Consider the following 19,172-nt stretch of genomic DNA (forward strand, 5'->3'; position numbering starts at 1 on the left):
TGGAATGAAATGATAAAATACTAATATGATCGCCTCGCCTGCAAATTCTCTGATCGTGATTCGATGAGCCTACATCACCAGGGTCCTAACTAATGATCTCATTTTTAGATGTTGAGGGCCTACCAGAACGTGCTTCACTCTCAATTGATGTGCGACTATCTTTGAAGATGTTGCACCACTCCTTCATCAGTGTGGTGCCCGTTTGTTCATCTCCAAATGTCTGTTGAACCACGCGGATTGTTTTCACTCGGGAATCACAAAGCTTCCCACAAAATTTAATGCAGTTGTGTTGTTCACGTTTTTCCTGCCATTTTGTCAAAAACAACAATGTGACACGACGCTCACTTTCACTTCCTCACTCATCAGCGGTCTGCCGGCGAATGGCAGCTTTTGCAGGCAGGAAAAAATTCAAGCATTCGCACTAGGATTACCTACATAACCAGTGCACCAAACCACGCTTCCCTAGCTTCATTGGTCTAATCACAAAAAATTATGTGATCGGATACTTTTTGAACAAACCTCGTACACGTTTATGCTATTCTGTACATTGGATATCCTTATCGTTTTGACAAATTTCAGTAGAGTCATAGGTGTCCAAGTTAGACAGACATTATTCAACCATTTTACCCTTTCCACGGCATGGTAGAAATCCCTAAATCCCCATTTTCAAATGTCATATCTTTTTAATGAAGCAGGCTTTTCTCCGATTTTCTGCAGGTTGAAAGTAAAGGGTATAGGGAGTTTTATTGATAAGTATTTTGTTGATAAATCAACTTTAAAAAATATCTGATCGTGTTAATGCTAAATTAAGAGGCTTTTTAGGATTTGGGATACCTCGCTAATGCTGCTGATGGGGGTTAAGTCAATTTTTACTGCATAGATAGAAGTCTATAAATAAAATACAAAGGAATAGTTTCTTGAATATGCTTTTTTTTATAACCGTTATTTTCTTCTCCTGAGAAATTTAAGACTTATGATATATTTTTTTCAAAAAACGCGAGAGAGTGACATGCCTGACATTTTCAAATTATGAGCTTTGCCTATAGATCCAAAAAGCCTCATTGAAGAAAACCCGGACAGCGCCGGGTATTATAGCTGGTAAAATATATATAGTAAAATAACGTCATAAATAAACATACAATTACACAATAATATTTACAAATTAAATTACTCTAAACCACGAGAGAGAGGAGGATTATCAATTATGATGACTTACACGGACTCTGTTGTTTGCAAACTTATTCTTTTTGTGTGACTTTGAAAAAAAAACCTGTCCAATGGCACTTGCTTTAGCCTCGTTTTTAGAATTTCTCGGAAATGGGAAATAGCATTGTCATTAGACAATTCACTGCACGCGCTGCTACAGCTTCATTTGATTGGTTCTTTTCTACAAAACTTTGCACAGATATTCCCACATACTATACATCTCTCTAATCTCGTTTGAAAAGTGAGGAACTTCTCATTTCTCTCTTCCTTAGACAGGACACCCCCTATAAACTCTTGCTGTCGCATGCAAAGATCCATCAGTTCATCTACGGTCAACACTCGTGGCCATTTTCTACCACTATTTCTTGAATGTGATCCCCTCAAAGTCACGTTCCCCCCAAGTCACTAGCCCCTCAAAGTCACGTTCAATAATGCAATCAGCCCAGTTTTCTCCAAGCAGAATTTAAAAAACAAATTCAAGCGCACATACGTGCGGTTACAATGCTACACCTGGTTTCGTACCGTAAACAGTCACGCTCGCACGTGTGTTTATTTTTTGAGTGAGGGGCACCCTGATAATATCATCTATAGAAGAAGGCCTCCGCGTGAAGCTCGTGGCGTCACTAAAGGAGGCCATCTCACCTATAGACACTATAGCCATTGGATATAGGTCGACGCATGCTCCATTTTTACCCTTTTTTGTAGTATATTCAATGGCTATAGGTGAGATGACCTTCTTCAGTGAAGTTACGAGCTTCACGCGGAGGTCGTCTGCTATGGATGATGTTGACTGTGGCAGGAGGCTGTAGGGGAGAATATTACCTATAATTCCACAGTGCCTGTGTAGACGAGAGCGAAAAATCAGCTCAGTTGTGATAACGTGAAAAAATAAATAAAACAACGCGCAAAAATTTACTCGTAATGCGAATCATCGCTCGTTAACCGAGTCAAAATTCGTTGAACATTTCTGTTCGTTATGCGAATTGCTCGTTAACCGAAGTTCAACTGTAATAATAAACTAAAAACTTCAATACAAGACGTTCAATTCATCGTCATTCTGAACGAAACTAAACATCGTGCCGCATCTAAAGATTTAAACTTCAGAGTTTCGTAAAAAATAATTAATTCCCAGTCCTATATACAGGGTGGGAAAAGTCCGTCGAAACTTTAAAAATGCATAAAACCGGAAAAATAACCGAAATAAAAGACGGTTTGCAAGGTTAGCATCGCTAGGTCACGGGTATTTTTAAGGAAAAAAAAACCTTCAAAAAGAGCCGATAGATGGTGCTGACGTACACAAGTCAAAGAAAAGATACGCAAATAACGAACAGAATGCCTCCAAATCGTTTATTACAGCAGTATGTGTTCCACATGACCACCACCATAGGTTCACATAAAACAACTTCACCAACAAAGCTTTATCCTTCGCACTCAGCATACTTGTTTTATATATACACGATTTACAACGGTGAACTGGCTGTGGATTAGGAGCGCAAGTTCTTATAACCGTCTCATTTGCATATGTCCACCGAATTCGCTTGTACCAGCGCCACCTATCGGCTGTTTTTGAGTTGTTTTTTTTCCTGTCTTAAAAAAATTCCCGTGACCTAGCGATGCTAACCCTGCAAACCGTTTTTTTATTTCGGTTATTTTTCCGGTTTTTATGCACTTTTAAAGTTTCTACAGATTTTTCGCTCACCCTGTATAAATTCAATTCCAGTCTTTCCAGTGGCGTGTTCTTTGAGTGGTGCCTGAGGCTTCAGTCTATCACCATTGAGTAAATTACTTACTCTGACGGCGAAAAATTTGCTCTGATACAATAGCGAGAATCCTGCTATTTATAGTATAGCATGTTTTTAATCCTTCTGAGCAGTCGGCGATGTCACCAGAAGAAACAAATATTCATTTCTCAAGAAAACACTAAAGAAAAAGGATTCCATGGGCAGTCTTTCTTCGCATGGCGTGTGTTCACGTTTATGGAAGTATGTTTCTCGAACCAAAGTCAATTATCTGAAAACATTTGTTCAGCTGCATATGTCTTTTCATTATTTTCTTCATGAGAAATCTCAGAGTAAAAAAACAAAACAAAACAAACTGAAATTCGTCCATAGGTTCAAACGTAAGCACTCGTGATGCTGCCTTTTCGAACAACCACAGGCTGTAGCCAGCAGGGGGAACGGTGATCTACGAACAAGATTTGGATTTCTAAAGTTTCAATATGCAAATGTTTGTTGTAGTAAGTACAATATTTCTTGATATTTCTAAAAATGAGTAATTTAGACAGATGTCTTCTCTCTCTTTCACTCCAAAAAGCTTGGTAATGTATGCTCTCAATTTGAAATCTTTCCCTAGTCATTAAGTAATCGGATTTGAAGAACATACATGATGAGAGCATGTTGCGTGAGTAAGGTAAGCATGCCATTTTCAGGCAGAAAACATACGTTTCATATACTCTAATGCAGGGGTTCTTAACCTTTTGTGTTCCAATGACCCTTTGGGCCAATAAGACGATAGCCAGAGATCTTCTTTACCAATAAGATGAAGGCCACAGACTCCTTTACCGAATACAGTCAAATCTCGTTAACTTCAATGTGCAGAGGTCGACGAAAATCTAGTTATCGTTAGTTCGACTCATTGGAACATCGGATTTCGGAGAAGTAAAACAAGATTTTTTATACAGGGTGCATAGCAAACGGGGGGGGGAGGCATCACATTTTACTGACGAGCTATTGCTCCTAGAGGCATTCTTCCAATCAGAAAAAGTTTCAAATAACGTGTAGAACTCAGATATGTCATTCATGTGATTCAAGGGATTGTATAGTTATTAAAATAAAAAAAATTAACTTTTGACACAGTCCCCTGTGCCCCAAAAACCAATAAGAAAGCTGTTGCCCTGTCTCTCTTGATGCCAACGAAAGAAATTTCACGTTTTTAAGTACAATATTCACTGAGATATTCGAATTCGAAAAACGGAGGAAAGCTGGGAAAAAATAGCTCTAAATGCGGAAAAACCGTTTTACCTGCATTTAACGCTGAAAAGAAAACTTCGAGAGAGAATGAAGGACATATTCTAAATATAAGGAGATATTTTAGATATCTAAATTAATAGAGAAGATTCTGGAGCGGAGGGAACACTTCGACTTAAACCGATATTTTCAAGTTATCGGTATTCTACTTATTCACAGGAATATTCCGCACACGTTTTCACGCTGCACGCGCTGTAGAAACCTGCTCCTAGGAAAACCTGGCTTAAGGAGGGTTAAACAGTTCAAGATTTACGCAGACTCCATAGAAATGGATATTGCATTGTCACGAAACATATTGACGATTTTTTTAAGCATGAATGATACTTGAACTGACGTTAAAATTTTTTTAAAATGCATCTTAATTGTAATTATTTAATTATTTCATGATTGAATCAAAGTTTATGTCTGCATGAATGGTTATGTCACTCAAATTCCATTGATCCTTTTCCAGAGCACAGCAATTTTGATCAATATCCTGCTTGGGTCTTTCTCTGTGGGAGTCGAAGCAGTCCATACAGAATTTATTGAACCATTAGAAGATGGCGATACTCCTTGGGAACATCCACCAATAGTCTTAACGAATCTCGGACCTATCCAAGGTACAAGAATCATGCACATCCGAAGACACTTGGATGTGTATTATGGCATTCCGTTTGCAAAACCTCCCGTCGGAGATTTGAGGTTCAAGAAACCCGTACCATTAGACGAACCATGGGAAGATATATTTACGGCAGACGAAATGGCTCCGGCTTGCATTCAATATCACTCTGACGTGCCGTATCCATGGGCAGACAGTATGCCTAATCACAGCGAGGACTGCTTGTATTTGAATATATGGGTACCGACAGAAGAAAGTTCGTGTCCACACGGGAGACCCGTTCTGTTTTGGATACACAGTGGCAATTTCAAACTTGGATCGAGCAGGCTTCCAGTTTACGATGGAAGAGCATTAGCGAATATTGGAAGTGTTATAGTTGTTACTGTCAATTATCGTCTTGGACCACTGGGATTTTTGTATTCTGAGACCCCAGAAGCAACTGGAAATGCTGGTATGTGAAATAATACTTTAAGATACGTTTTTTAAGTTATGGTTAACCCTTTAAGCGGTTTCTAAAATTTTTCTGATCCGCATTATAACTATCACATTTGAAAAATTACTAAACCTTCACAAATTGCCACCTATTTTCAATAATGATAATTTTTTTTCCTATTGCGAGCTGATAACTGCTTTCCCTCCCCCCCCCCAAATAAGAAAATTTCCATCCATCGCTTTTTATTTCCCTCACTACGATGCAAAAACACTTGCCATGACGGGTGTGGCTTTCTGGGAAAAGAAATACGTCTTTTGGAAGAAAAATATTTTTGTATTATCTCTACAACTGAGCGTATATTTCTTTCTCTTATTTGACCTTGAACAAGAGCTGACTCCACCCAATGGCTGTTGATTGATTGGAGGGAGGGGAAATGGAAAACGTGTTTTACGGTAAAAACTACTTCAACGTGTTTTAAGAAGACGAGATATTTTGGGGTGGCTGAAATAAAGTGGAAAAAAAAACAATTAAAATTATAATAAAGGTTAAAACCTAGGAAAAAAAGTACAAGGAAAATTGTAATTTTTTTTTGCGCAAAAATGTTATTCTATTTAAAAGAGATACCTTTTTTTCTTTATAAGCTTTCGTGATGTCATAGATAGCCATAAATCATTAATCTCTTTACGATCGAGGTCGTAATATTGCGTCCAAACGCCATTGGAATAAATTCAAGCACGTTCTCTCTGTCTTCTTTCCTCTCTCCTCATCATCGCGAGACTTTGTTCTAACCCTACGAAGTTGTTCTTTTTACCTTCGTTTATTTCTATACCCTTATTAACGATTTATTTTCCTTCTTATGAGGGGTCATTCAAGTATTACGTCAGGATCGATGAGGGAAAGGGGTTTCCGATTTGTTGACTTTTGACGACAAGGGGTGGGGGGGGGGGTTGGATACGTCATCAAACACCCTTTATGAAAATATGAAATATTCTTTATGGCATCTTACTCGGTGCGCCAAAAAACAAGAAAAAGCTTTCGCTAGTTTGTGGGCACCTGAATCAGAGCCACTTCAGCGATGTCTAAATGTTTCACGGATCCTTCAAGTGCTCAGGAAATATGTCCGGGCTGCTTAAGTGCTATGGAAATGTGTCCGGGCCGATTAAGTGCTCTGGAACTGTGCAACGCATCACTCAGGTGACCCGTAATTATGCCGCGGATCACTTAAGTAATCAGGGAATGTTCCGCGCTTAACTTGAGTGATGTAGAACCGCAATGGGGGGGGGGGGGGCTGCTTAAGTGCGCTAAAATTGTGCCACGGGCCACTTAAATGCCCTGGAATTGTGCAACGGGTTATTTAAAGCGATCGTAAATGTGCCGCTCAGTTCATTTGTACAAAATTGGGTTTGAGAGGGTAAGCCAAATCAGATAACCTTCAGGGCGACATTTGGTCCGCGGGTCAAGGGTTTACCATACATGGCTAAAAGGGTGGGTCGCAATGAATTTCTCAAAGAGTGATTTTTAGTTCTTACCCTTCAAATAGCATTGAAATTAACAGAAATCGATTATATAATAACATAAACATATAACTTTTGAAATTTTAATTTAAAAAAAAAATGTTTTTTACATTAAAAAAAATATTTTTTTCATCTGGGGGGGGGGGGGAGAGCCGCACGAGCCCTCTATGCCTTCCCCTCCCGTATACGTTTCTGATCCCACCAATATGCGTTAGGAGGTAGGGGGCAGTGCTGATGAAATTTTGCTGACAAGGGGGGAAGGAAATCATAGTTTTGCTGACGTTTGTTGACAAGAGGAGAGGTGTCAAAAATGGCTAAAAATTTGCTCACGTAATACTTGAACGACCCCTGATTCTACTATATACATATAAGGGTGAAAGAGAACAGGTAGGGTTAAGATGAAAAGAGAAATCTACTTCGTATATGTATATATATATACATACAGGGTGTCCTGTCAGTGCTAATTCAGCCTTTATCTCATCAACCGTCTGTCGTAGAGGTATGATTCCAGTTTAAAAAATGCTCAAATGGCGTTCAAAAATTACCCTGTACTAGTTTAGAGAGTGAAAATTTAGTGTCAGAAAATAAAAAAATCTAAATTTTCATACGGCCTCCTTGTCCTCCAATTAGAAAGTTGTTGCCCAGTATCTTTTGAGGCCAACAAAAAAAAATCCATGTTTCCCCGTGCAATGTTCACTAACATATTTTAATTCAAAAATCTGAGAAAAAAATTTATGAAAGTACATCAAAAACTAACGGACAACTCTTCTTTCCCTCACTTATGATGTCCTTTCCCAACTTTTCTCCGCTTTTTGAATTAGAATATCTCCTCGAATGTTGCACTTGGAAACTTGGAACTTTTTTTGTTGGCCTCAGGAGAAATGCCTTTTGAGCATTTTTTAAATTGAAGCTGTACCCCTACGATGGAATTTTTGATAAGATAAAGGCCACATTAGCACTTACAGGATACCCTGTATATACCTACTCTGTTATCTGTATTTATCTATTACACTGTTTCCCTTTTTTTTCATTAGTTTTTTTTCTTTCTTTTCTCCTACTTTTTTTTTCCTTCACCTTCTTTTCTTTTTTCTTACGTGAGGTTAGGTTAGGACAAGGTAACCACATTTATCCAGCACCTCCTAGAGATAGAAGGCCTCCGCAGTTTGCTTGTGACGCCAATAAGTAGTCCATTTTTTTCCTCAGAATATTCAGGGAAAAAAATTCCATGCTCGAGCTAGTATCATCTTTGTGCTGAAAATCGGGCTCAGAATTGGTGATTTTTATACCCCACATCCAATCACCATGCAGTATTTCTGAGCCAATCAGGAAAATTCTACGCCAAAATAAGAAGAAACGAAATAGGATGCTGTGTTTGAAAATGTGGCAAATTTGCTAGTCTAAATGACGTTTATGGCAAACAGTGCAGAGGCCTTCTATCTCTAGGAGGTGTGATTTATCACCGATTCATCTCAAATATAGTTCATCCGAATTTCTTACCAATAGTTTGTATTGTAAGCGAAGGGGTTAGTTACTAGCTGTGTGTGTTACAGCCTTCCAAGCTTGTTTGATCACTGCAATAAAATTATGTTTGTTTTCGTACTGCGTACCATTTCCTTCGTGAGTCAAAATGTCACACAAGAGAGTGCTATACGGGTCGTTCTGACGAAATACGACAAAAAATGAGAAAAAGCTATCAAAAATAAATATCAACTAAAAAATTCAAAAAAAATTCTCAGTTACATTTCTTTACCTGCTAATAAATGAAATATAGTCAGCACTGAAGTTTGTTAAAAATTCATGATGGAAAAAATTAATTTAAATTTAACCATTTAGATAGGCCGACAAAGCATTTTGCCTGTTTCAGCACTTGTCTTGATACAGTAAAATCTCGATAAGCCGTCACTCAAGTTATCGAGAAATTATGACGGCTTAAGCGGAGTGACGAATTGAACGAAGTGCCGTCACTTTCAATGTTCATAAATATAAAATATTGTTATAAATTTAAAATAATACGTCATTTTTTTTATCAAAATACGAATTAAAAGTACAATATTAATAAAATTTATAGATAACTAGATATTTTCTACAATTACTGGGAGGATTGAAAAAGTGACAAGAGAGCCATTATTAAGGAATAAATTATTATACACAATACTGGCAGCATTAAAGAAGTGACAAACCATTGTAAAAGCATATGCATGTCTGAAACGCATTGCTAAGGAACTACGGTAACCAAAATAAACATTCCGAAAGTGATTGTTGAGGCCCAGGAACCATTGTTACCCGATAGTTTTTTTTGCCCATTTCGAGGATTTGTCCTGCTCTTAGAAACTTTTAAAGTAGCGTATCATTCAATCCGTGCCCTGTTTGGTATTGTAGATTTCTATAGAGAAAAAAACACACACATACACACACACACACACACACACACACACACACACACACACACACACACACACACACACACACACACACACATCAGAGCAAATGGTACAGTAGTTTTCTCTTCTCTACAACACAATTTAATGCACATTAATTTTATATGTACATGACGCATTGAATTTCTTTATCAGTAGTTATTGGTACAAATATGAAGTAATTTCGAACACAGCGCCAAATTTTGACTTGAAGGGTCCCTTGAGGGCAAAACAGACTTTAGATAGCCCTCTCAACTGGGGAAAAAATTTCTAGTTTATCAACAAGATATTTTGTTTAAATTTGAAGCCCTAAATTAATAAGGGGTGGGCTATGCAGGAATTTGGTCTAGATAGAACAGGCCCTAACGCTTCAAGAACTTGAGTCATTTTGGTCGGAAAATGAACTTCTTTGTTTGTCACTGTCTATGTTTGAGCTGTTCCGTTTTGGTACATAAGACATTTATGGTCACTTTCGAACACATACAGCAGGGTTGTTATGAAGCTTTTTCTTCAAAGGGGAAGCCATAGAAATCATCTATCATCATCCTCTCTCTCAAACTTTTCCATAGTGACGAAATAACTGAAATTAGCGACGAGTAATCGAGGGAATAATAACACTGTTTTTTTTCTATGAAGCCAGACGAGGACGAATAAAAATGACGACTTAATCTGGGTTACGATTTACCGATATCTTACTGTATTTATGCTTGACATCCGCAACATGTGTTCCTTATATTTTGGTATTTATTTTCAACTTGAACAAGTACTGATACTCTGAATTATGGTTTGACGTGAATACGCCTTTTAAATCACCTGACGATACTGGGAGCATTCACAAAAAGTTGCGACCGTGTCTATGATACAGCCTATCCAAATTTTTTATCAATTGCATTTTTATTATTATTTTTTAATTTGTGTTTATGACTCCTTTTTTCGTCAGTTTTATAGAGACAACTGATTTTTAATTCGTCTCTGGTTTGCTAGAGCACGAACTGCATTCCCAAAACAAGGTCTTTGGATGAAACATTACTGCAGCTTGATGTTGCAACCAAGAAATTTGGATTTCGTTTTCTTCCCCTCCTTATGATCAAACCTTTCTTCGGGTTACCTAATGCCAGGAGAAAGACTTTTTTACATGTTTTGCAACATTGATCAAAAACTAAGCATGTTGAAAACATGTGCTTTTCAGAAATAACCGATGGTTTTGAACTGAAACACGTGATAAACTGAAAATAATTTTCAATTGCATATTTCTCACCAAAAGTAGCCAGGACATTTAATCACTTCACGTACAAGCGTTTGGCATGAAATTTGGATTATCTCTATCTGACGAATTGGCGATAAATCTGGTAACCTCATCCTATACCAATCGCACGTTAGAAAAGGAAGGAGAAAGGGGAAAAATATATAAAGAAAAAGTATAATAGACAAGGTAAAAAAAAAAAAAGATGTAAGAGGTCATTTACATAAAAAATTGCATATTTTTAAATTCAATATTATCAGAGATAATAAAATAACAAAACTTTGAAGTTTTCAGCATTTATCGCCAATGATTGAGGGTGTGATTCACACACCCTCGGAACTGGGGAAAACGTAAACAACTGCGGAACGTAAATGGAACAATTTCCCCTTGTATAATAAAAGTATACATTCGAAACCCCTGATTAACGGTCACCATTCTTTTACGGACGAATTTTTTTGTCCCACCGGTATCCACAAAAGAGAGGTTTTCCTGTAATGTTAATTAATTTAATGATATTTCTATTAGATAAAGTTTTCACTATGTTAAAAGGTAGTAACTACACGTCATTTGAAAAAATTTTGCGATTGAACGTATGTTTCTAAAATGAAGGGTTGCAGAGATATCTGCTGTGCAAACAATTTGGGACAGAATTTAGTCTAATCACACAAAAGTAGATATTGAAAAAGTATATCATTTTATTTTCTTACAGGATTATATGATATCTTAGAAGCATTGCGTTGGGTAAACGAGAATATCCACGCCTTCGGTGGTAACCCGAACAGAGTAACGATTATAGGAGATGACGCTGGAGCAATTGCAGTCGGATTACTTACGGTATCACCAGCAGCAGATGGGCTGTACAGACGAGCAATTATGCAAAGCGGTGCACCAAGTTATTTCACTCCAACTAATTTAACTCACAATTTACAAATGAGTGAACAATTTGCAAGAGCGGTCCATTGTGTCGATAAAACCTACACGTTTCGAAAACATTCAAAAGCTGTCATGAAATGTTTACGAGGTGAGAATGAGATTTTGAATATTTTATGTATGTGTAAAAATATATATATAGGTATTATTTAGTTTTGAAAATCCATTAATATCCTCTCTGGTCCAGAGACTTTTTTTTTCTTGGTACTTCGTTGATATTTACTCGTACTTTCGATATATATTCGTACTTTCTAGTGGCCCCCCACAATCACAATTTGCTGATAGGCCCCAGATTATCTTTTGTGTTTTATAAGCTAGCTATGTTATTATATAGGGGCCGTTCAAGTATTACGTCAGAAATTTTTTTAGCCATTTCTGACCCCCCTTGTCAGCAAAAGGTTAACCCCCCCCGTCAGCAAAATTTCGCCAGCAATGCCCCGTCCCTCCTAACGCATATTGGTGGGATCAGAGACGTACGCGGGAGAGGGGTTCGTGCGCTCCCCCAGACGAAAATTTATTTTTTTGATGTAAAAAAGTGTTTTTTTAATTAAATTTTCGAAAGAAAATACCTTTAGGGGCCGTTCAAGTATTACGTAAGCAAATTTTTAGCCATTTTTCACCCCCTATCCCCCCCCTGTCAGCAAAATTTCGTCATCAGCTCTGCCCCTCTGAATCCAACTCATATTTTCATAAAGGGTGGTTGATGACGTAAGCATTACCCAAACCCGCGCTTCCCCCCCCCCTTGTCATCAAAAGTCAGCAAATCGGAAACTCCCTCCCCCCCCATCGATGATGACGTAATACTTGAACGGCTCCTTATATGTATAATCATAACCTTATAATCAATTTCTGTTAATTTTAATGCTATTTGAAGGCTAAGAACTCAAAATTTCTTTTCAAGAAATTCATCGTGACCCACATTTTAAGACATATATGGTAAACCCTTGGCCCGTGGACCAAATGTGGCCCTGAAGGTTATCTGATGTGGCCTGCCCCCTCAAAACTAATTTTGTGAAAATGAACTAAGCGGCACTTTCACACATCGCTTAAATGACCCGTGGCACAATTCCTGAACATTTAAGCAATCCGTGGCACATTTTCAGATCACTGAAGTGTAGTTCTACATCATTGAAGTTACCCCCACGGCACATTCCCTAATTACTTAAGTGGTCCGCGGTATAATTACGGATCATTTGAGTGATGCGTGGCACAGTTCCAGAGCACTTAAGCACTTAAGCAGCCAGGACACATTTCCAGAGCACTTGAAGAATCCGCCAAACATTTAGAGATCACTAAAGTGGATCTGTAGGGGACTTATTATTAGGGAGAATAGTAGTTCAGGTGCCCACAAACTAGCGAAAGGTTTTTCTCGTCTTTGGCACACCGAGTAAAATGCCATTAAGAACATTTCATATTTTCATAAAGGGTGTTTGATGACGTTAGCATCATCCAAACCCCCCCCCCCTTGTCATCAAAAGTCAGCAAATAAGAAACCCCGTCCACCCATCGATACTGGCGTAATACTTGAATGACCCCTTATAAGCTGTCCAAAAAACATAAAAGTTAACATCTAGGGGGAATTTCCTGTAATCGTAAGGAGCCATTATGACAATAAAATACCGTTTTTTCCTTATGTCGATTCCATCTGGACATAAATTTAAAAAAAACTGTTTGTGTTTTACATATTTATATTTTGTAAAAGACAAACTTTTTCTAGATACGAATCTAGGGCCCTGGGGAAAATACACAAATTTAAATTGTGTAATTTTTTCAAAAATTACTTCGTTTATTTAAAAGTGTATAATAACATAAATATTTATTACTTCATTTAAAACATTTTTGTGATTGGAACGTTTTTTCTCCGACCAACGGTTGAGAAGAAAAAAGCCTGGGTAAGGGCTTTTGGTATACGCTGTATGGGTTTTCTTTTTCTGATGCTGGGGGGGGGGGGGTATTAACGGCACTGCGACTCAGAAAATGTTAAGCCAGGTCACACCCACAAAACTCCATAGCTCAAAACTGGTTTTGAGGCGTGGCTAGCTCAGCACGTGTGATGCGATTTTAATGGTCGATGTCGCGTAGCCACACCTCAAAACCGGTTTTGCTCTGATTGGCATCGCATAGCACCTCGGGTCTGAACAAGGCTTTAGACTTCAAAATTCACGCTGTATATGGATACAATAATGGTTTTTTTTTGTCGTCATTTCAATTGTAGAATTAGTGTTCAGTTCTGACTTGATAAAAATGTATATACTTTATGTTTAGATTTGGACCTAGACACAATATTGAAAGCGACTAACCATGATTTCGCAAAATCTCATCTACCTATTTTGCCTGCGTATGGTGACGAAATGTTTCCTAAGGAACCTCGAAAATCCATCATGAATGGCGAATTCCACAAGACGGAACTGTTAATCGGCTGTAACCAGGATGAAGGGTCTGTTGATTTAGTCAGCAGGTTTCCTAATATATTTGGTGTCATGGGAGAAAATGCTGTGGAGATCAATAAAACTTACGGCATTTCGTTACTCAAGAACATTTTTGGTACTTTTCCAGACCCTGAGCAGGTTGCTAAACACTATTTGAGTGAGTTGAAGGAAAACGACCACGAAGAAATCAAAAAACAATTATTTGCTGCTATCGGTGACTTTCTTGTAGTTTGTCCAACAGTTTATTTTGCCCAACAGTTTGCAAAAAAACATGGTGACGTATATTTTTATTATTTCACTCATCACCCGGAGGTTTCTGTATGGGAAGATTGGATGGGTGTTCCTCACTTTGCAGAAGTACCGTACGTTTTCGGACAGCCGATGGTGCAACCTCATTTTTATTTGGAAGATGACGTACCTTTGTCTCGGAGGATGATAAAGAGATGGACACTTTTTGCAAAGACGGGGTAAGTGTAAATACACTGCTTTCTATAAATTAAACAAAAATATTGAAATTAGCGATAATTCGAAAAGTTAAACGTAGATTTTTGTGAAATTTAGCTAAATTATGTAACATGAGGCAAATATGAAAATATATCTCCAGATACACATTGTAATTTTGAAATTATCACAAGTACGAAATTGACAAGTCGCATTTGTATCATTTTGGTAAACAAAAACTATCACTGTAGTGCATGATACAAATTCCCGAGCAGCAAGCAATACAGAACTTACAGCAGAGCCTTCTAAAATTGTTAATCCTACAACCAAAAACATTCTGAAAAGTGGAGGGTGCCACAAAATTCTGGAAATGTTTTTCTCACACCCCTCCCTCATTTGAGCCAATCCGTAGGACCTGTTTTTTATAGTTGTACCTATTTTAATTGGGAGTTTGGTAATGTTTACTAATAGTTTCCATCGATTCTCTGGTCCATTCCATTGCTCAAGAACTGAAAGTGGTCTTTTGTCCGGATGCGGTAATCCCCAAGGATATATTTATCTGTTATCGGAAGATGCGACAGAAGCACTTCTGTTGATGATGTGGAAAACTTAATGAAGGCTGAAAATTTTTCGATGAAGGATCGTGAACGGCTGAGCTCGGAGGTGGAATCATATTCATCTTTTAAGATAGCGGTACTAGCTGATGTCAGTGCAAATTTACTGACGCATAGTTCTTTCTGGCCAATAGGTGTTATCCCTTTAAGACCGGGAAATTTTTGAAAACATGAATGTTTGTTAAGTATTTCACCAGCACGATCGATCGAGCTCGGTCTTAAAGGGTTATGGTGTGACGTTTCTACTCACTAAGGCAGAAAATCACTTGATTGTGGTAGGCCTGAGCTACAGTCGTTTCTACTCACCCCGACGTAGGATCAATGATATTCGATCGATCAAATCCGGCAACACTAAATGAAAAGATGAATTAGCCTATACTCGATGCAGCCGTAAACTCGATTGACAATTCTAATACATTAGTAAACGCTGACTAACTAAATTCAGGTTCTATTTCTCCAGGTGATCATAAATTTATGCAATTGGTTGTCCAAAACTTCTTGTTGTAGATATGGAAGATGTGTATGTGGTTGCGTTTATGAATCTAAGAAGTTTAATAAACAAGCTGAATAGTTTACATTGTTACATGACTGGCCATGATACTGATGTATTGTGTTTCAGGGTCTTGGATTCACCCGATCCACGCTAATTCTAAGATTTGCCCAGGTGGTTACGGAATTTTCAGTAAGGACAGAGCTGATTTCGCAGGGGGGAGATGTGTGTGCGTTCATCAAAGACTCAATTTCTGCATATCTTGTCACCTTAAATTGCTTGTTTAATAATCTTGAAATTGTTGTTGTGGATGTCGTTTTGGCTCGCACACGATTCAAACTCGCTGTTATATATAAGAAAACCATGACTTAAATAATGTGACCCAAGTCATACAGGCAGTGACGCAGTTAAAAAATTTCACTAGTTAGAATGCAAACAATTGTTCTTGTGATTTTAACCAAAGTGGAGTTGATCGGGAACAATGCATTTGCTCAAACTCTGTAGAAGCCTATTTTTCTTCTGAAATATCTCTGCCAGGTTTTGTCCAATTGCTTCGAGACACCCTACAAAAAGTAAAAACTATCTTGATTTGGCATTTAATAATTTGTCCTCATTAATATACGACGTAGAACTCTACGATTTATTTAGCCTTAGTGACAATACCTTATTGAATTCTATGTTAACGTTGAAATATGCAAGGAAATTCGAACGTATCATCGTGATTATCGTAGTGCTGATTATTCGGTGATTGCTTCACTACTACAGGAATACATTAATAAGATTTGTGATATCTCCACGTATCACTCTATGTAAGATATTTGCAACGAAGCACTTGCGGTCTGCTTAGAAAAAATTCCTGTAAAGAAGCAACGGTCTGTTTATTTTGACCCCCTAATCTTAGATAGCTCACCAATAAAAAGTTGAAAGCATGGAGAATTCACCGTTGTAATGAAACCATTTCTGAAGAATACAATATGTACGTACAGAATAAGGACAATCGACTTCTTTCCATTATTTGCACTTCCGCTAATCGCAACGCATTGTACAAAGATATTTCGCGGAAATCGCGTGCGCGCAGTAGAATTCTTCCCTTGAAAACTGAGAATGGCTTTGCTCTTGATTCTTGATGACAGTGATAAAGTGTTGATAAGTTAGTGATAAAGAGTTATTTTATAGGACCGCAGACCACACGTAAAAATTTAAATAATCGAGAAAAAAATTCTGACTTGAACGGCCTCTAAGGATAATATTCAACTGTATTTCAAACATTTTGTAATTTAAAGTTTTTTCTAAGACTAACGGATAAGGAAATTGGACAACGATAAGAATAGACACCCTGTAAATGCATCAGACCATTGAAAAACTGAACAATGAAATGTGCCTTGGCATTATTAAATAAAACTATTAATCACATGTTCTGAATCTGATGTGTGGACCTCTTAGCACAGAATAAAAATTTCACTAGTTATTACAAACCATATATTTATACGAATGCTTGGCAATTCTATATTTTTTGGCAACCAAAATTCAGTCATTATAGCACTTACCGCTAAATTTTCACTCAATAAAAGCCATTCACAATTTTTTTTTTGCCTTTAAACTATTCCTATCTATATTTTCTTTACAGTATGGTACAGTACAGTCATGTAATTGATACATTTCCAACACTCCTTATCTGCCATGTAATAATTGCATTTCACAGATGAAAATTCACAGAAATAAGGCAACTCCTTTGAGCTCTGTAATTTTATTTAATTTTAGATGGCTTAAATTTTAATTAAATTAAAAATTAATTAAAATGTTTTATTATTTTTATAAATTTAATAGCCTTATAGCATGAACGAAAGTTGCCGCTTGACGTCAATAAAAACGTATTTTGGATGTCATAATACGTTTCAAAATTGACGTGATAAAATGGTCATTATGTTTCTGGAAAACGTAAAAAATGACCATATGCAAATACTTCGACTTTCGAAAAATGGGCACCATTTGATTAGAAAAAAAATAGTTGAAGAGCTCCACACACATGGTTTAAGTTTTACCAAAACGCTATGTCATAGCACTATTCATAACCTCTTCGCTCTAAAAAGGGTACACATCTGTGTACCTCATTTTTAAAGGTTTTAAGTGGTTTTATGTATATAAAAGGTTTTCAATGTTTTTTTCCAGTTCAAGACCTAACGTCTACACACACGTGTACTTAACTCAACTGGTCCTAGTAAAGATATCGACCCCAAATTATTTAATTAATTATTATTTTTTTCTTTTTAAAAAGGCATTTTTTGGCATACAATATATAAACCCAAATCAATCAAAAAAAAAAATTTTAAACAAATTTATTGCCGGTCATGTTAGGTTGTATAGATAGTTACTGGGGGTAATTCACGCCCTGGCGCGAGATCGGCAGTGAATGTGTTAATGGTCAGTTTTGGCTCAGTTAAGAAGAGAATAACGTGCTATATTATAACATCAGTTTACAAAAGTAATGATATAATGTATACAGTACTTTTTTTCCATCATTGTTGAATAATGCCGATTGCAGCTATTTTAGTGTTCTTTTATTTTTTTTTTATCCTTAAAAAAATTAATAATTTTATTTATAATTTCCAAGGAAGAAAAAATAAGGGGGGAGATGTTTTAAAAAAACATTTGTTTTTGGTTCAAAATGCACCTGAAAATTCCACTGCATCTTTTCAATCATTGACTGGTTTCACAGATCCTTTGATCTTCGGTATAAAACGTGATATGGATTCAATTATAGTTCATAAAATGCCTTGATAAATTTCATATGAACAATTGTTCATTGAAAAGTTCTAGATTTCCATTCAACAAAATTGCAATAAAAGTACTTTAATTTGTCTCGTGACAACCAATAACCAATATTATTCTGTTCAACAAACGTTTTGGATAATTTTTAATATTTTAATGTGGAACAGAATTTTTCAATTCGAAAGAAATTAGTGATTTTTATGACGTAAAATCATATACGCCATTAAATATCCCGTCATGAAGTAACCTTCATGAAGAATGAAGGTCATGGAATGACCTGATAATTCATTACGGTTATGAAATGTCACGTCATTTCGTGACCTTCATTGTCCATGGTCATTAAAAGACTGAAATGACGTGATTTTTGTTTGAACTAACGTCATATAGAGAAAATGACCAGATTTTCACGTTATATCTCACGCCAGGAGAGACTACTTGGGAATCTACACTTTCCAAGTCTGCCGAACAAGTAAAAAATTACTTTCCACTCATCTGTAAGTGCGTGGCGATCGAAAATAAAAATATATCGCTGAACTATATCAAAAAACTCAGCTGCGTTCTGACAATAATTCAGTTTAAACATGTTCTATTTTTATTTTTTTATGCATATAATGTATATCTTTTCTATTTTTTTTACAGAAATCCCGGAGGGATGTGGCCGACATTCAGTGAATCCCACCCCAAAGTAAGGGTATTCAACCCAGACATGAAAGTGAACACAAAATTGCCAAATTTTCATAATTGTGAGTTTTTCAAGACTTTTTACGAGAAATAAGATGGCATGTAAATAAACCCAAGACAAGTTGGTGCGGAATCAATCCTCGTAAAACCATACATAGACATCCTATCGTGTTACATGACGTTCTCTACAGCTCAAGCAGCGCACACACAAACCAGAGAAAAAAAAAACGAGTTCCTTAGATTTCTCAAGTTCTTAAATATATTGATTTTATATGAAAAAATATCATAATAAACTGAAATTTCGTACTTATATATGTTCCATTGCATTTATTGATGTGCGGCTACACACTGTGCACTCTCTGCTTTAGGTTGGGTGGACCG

At 36.9% G+C, this 19,172-nt stretch overlaps 1 protein-coding gene across 1 annotated transcript; it reads left to right on the forward strand.

Moving 5' to 3' along the window:
* Positions 1–3,299: 3,299 nt before the first annotated feature.
* On the forward strand, positions 3,300–19,101 carry LOC149072437 (acetylcholinesterase-1-like). The gene is made up of 5 exons (XM_089246403.1): positions 3,300–3,442; positions 4,684–5,281; positions 11,147–11,458; positions 13,633–14,263; positions 18,750–19,101. Exons 1-5 carry the CDS (start codon positions 3,425–3,427, stop codon positions 18,883–18,885), a joined length of 1,695 nt encoding a protein of 564 aa, XP_089102529.1. The 5' UTR covers positions 3,300–3,424; the 3' UTR covers positions 18,886–19,101.
* Positions 19,102–19,172: the final 71 nt, after the last annotated feature.

Source organism: Pholcus phalangioides, unplaced genomic scaffold (assembly GCF_987345545.1).
Source record: "Pholcus phalangioides strain wild (caught in Gottingen) unplaced genomic scaffold, Ppha-v1.0 ptg000017l_1, whole genome shotgun sequence".
Taxonomy (NCBI): domain Eukaryota; kingdom Metazoa; phylum Arthropoda; class Arachnida; order Araneae; family Pholcidae; genus Pholcus; species Pholcus phalangioides.

Coding starts and splice junctions, on each gene's coding strand:
- LOC149072437 (XM_089246403.1), top strand. Junction 5,282..11,146: donor AGAAGCAACTGGAAATGCTG/GTATGTGAAATA, acceptor ATTTTCTTACAG/GATTATATGATATCTTAGAA. Junction 14,264..18,749: donor ACACTTTTTGCAAAGACGGG/GTAAGTGTAAAT, acceptor TTTTTTTTACAG/AAATCCCGGAGGGATGTGGC.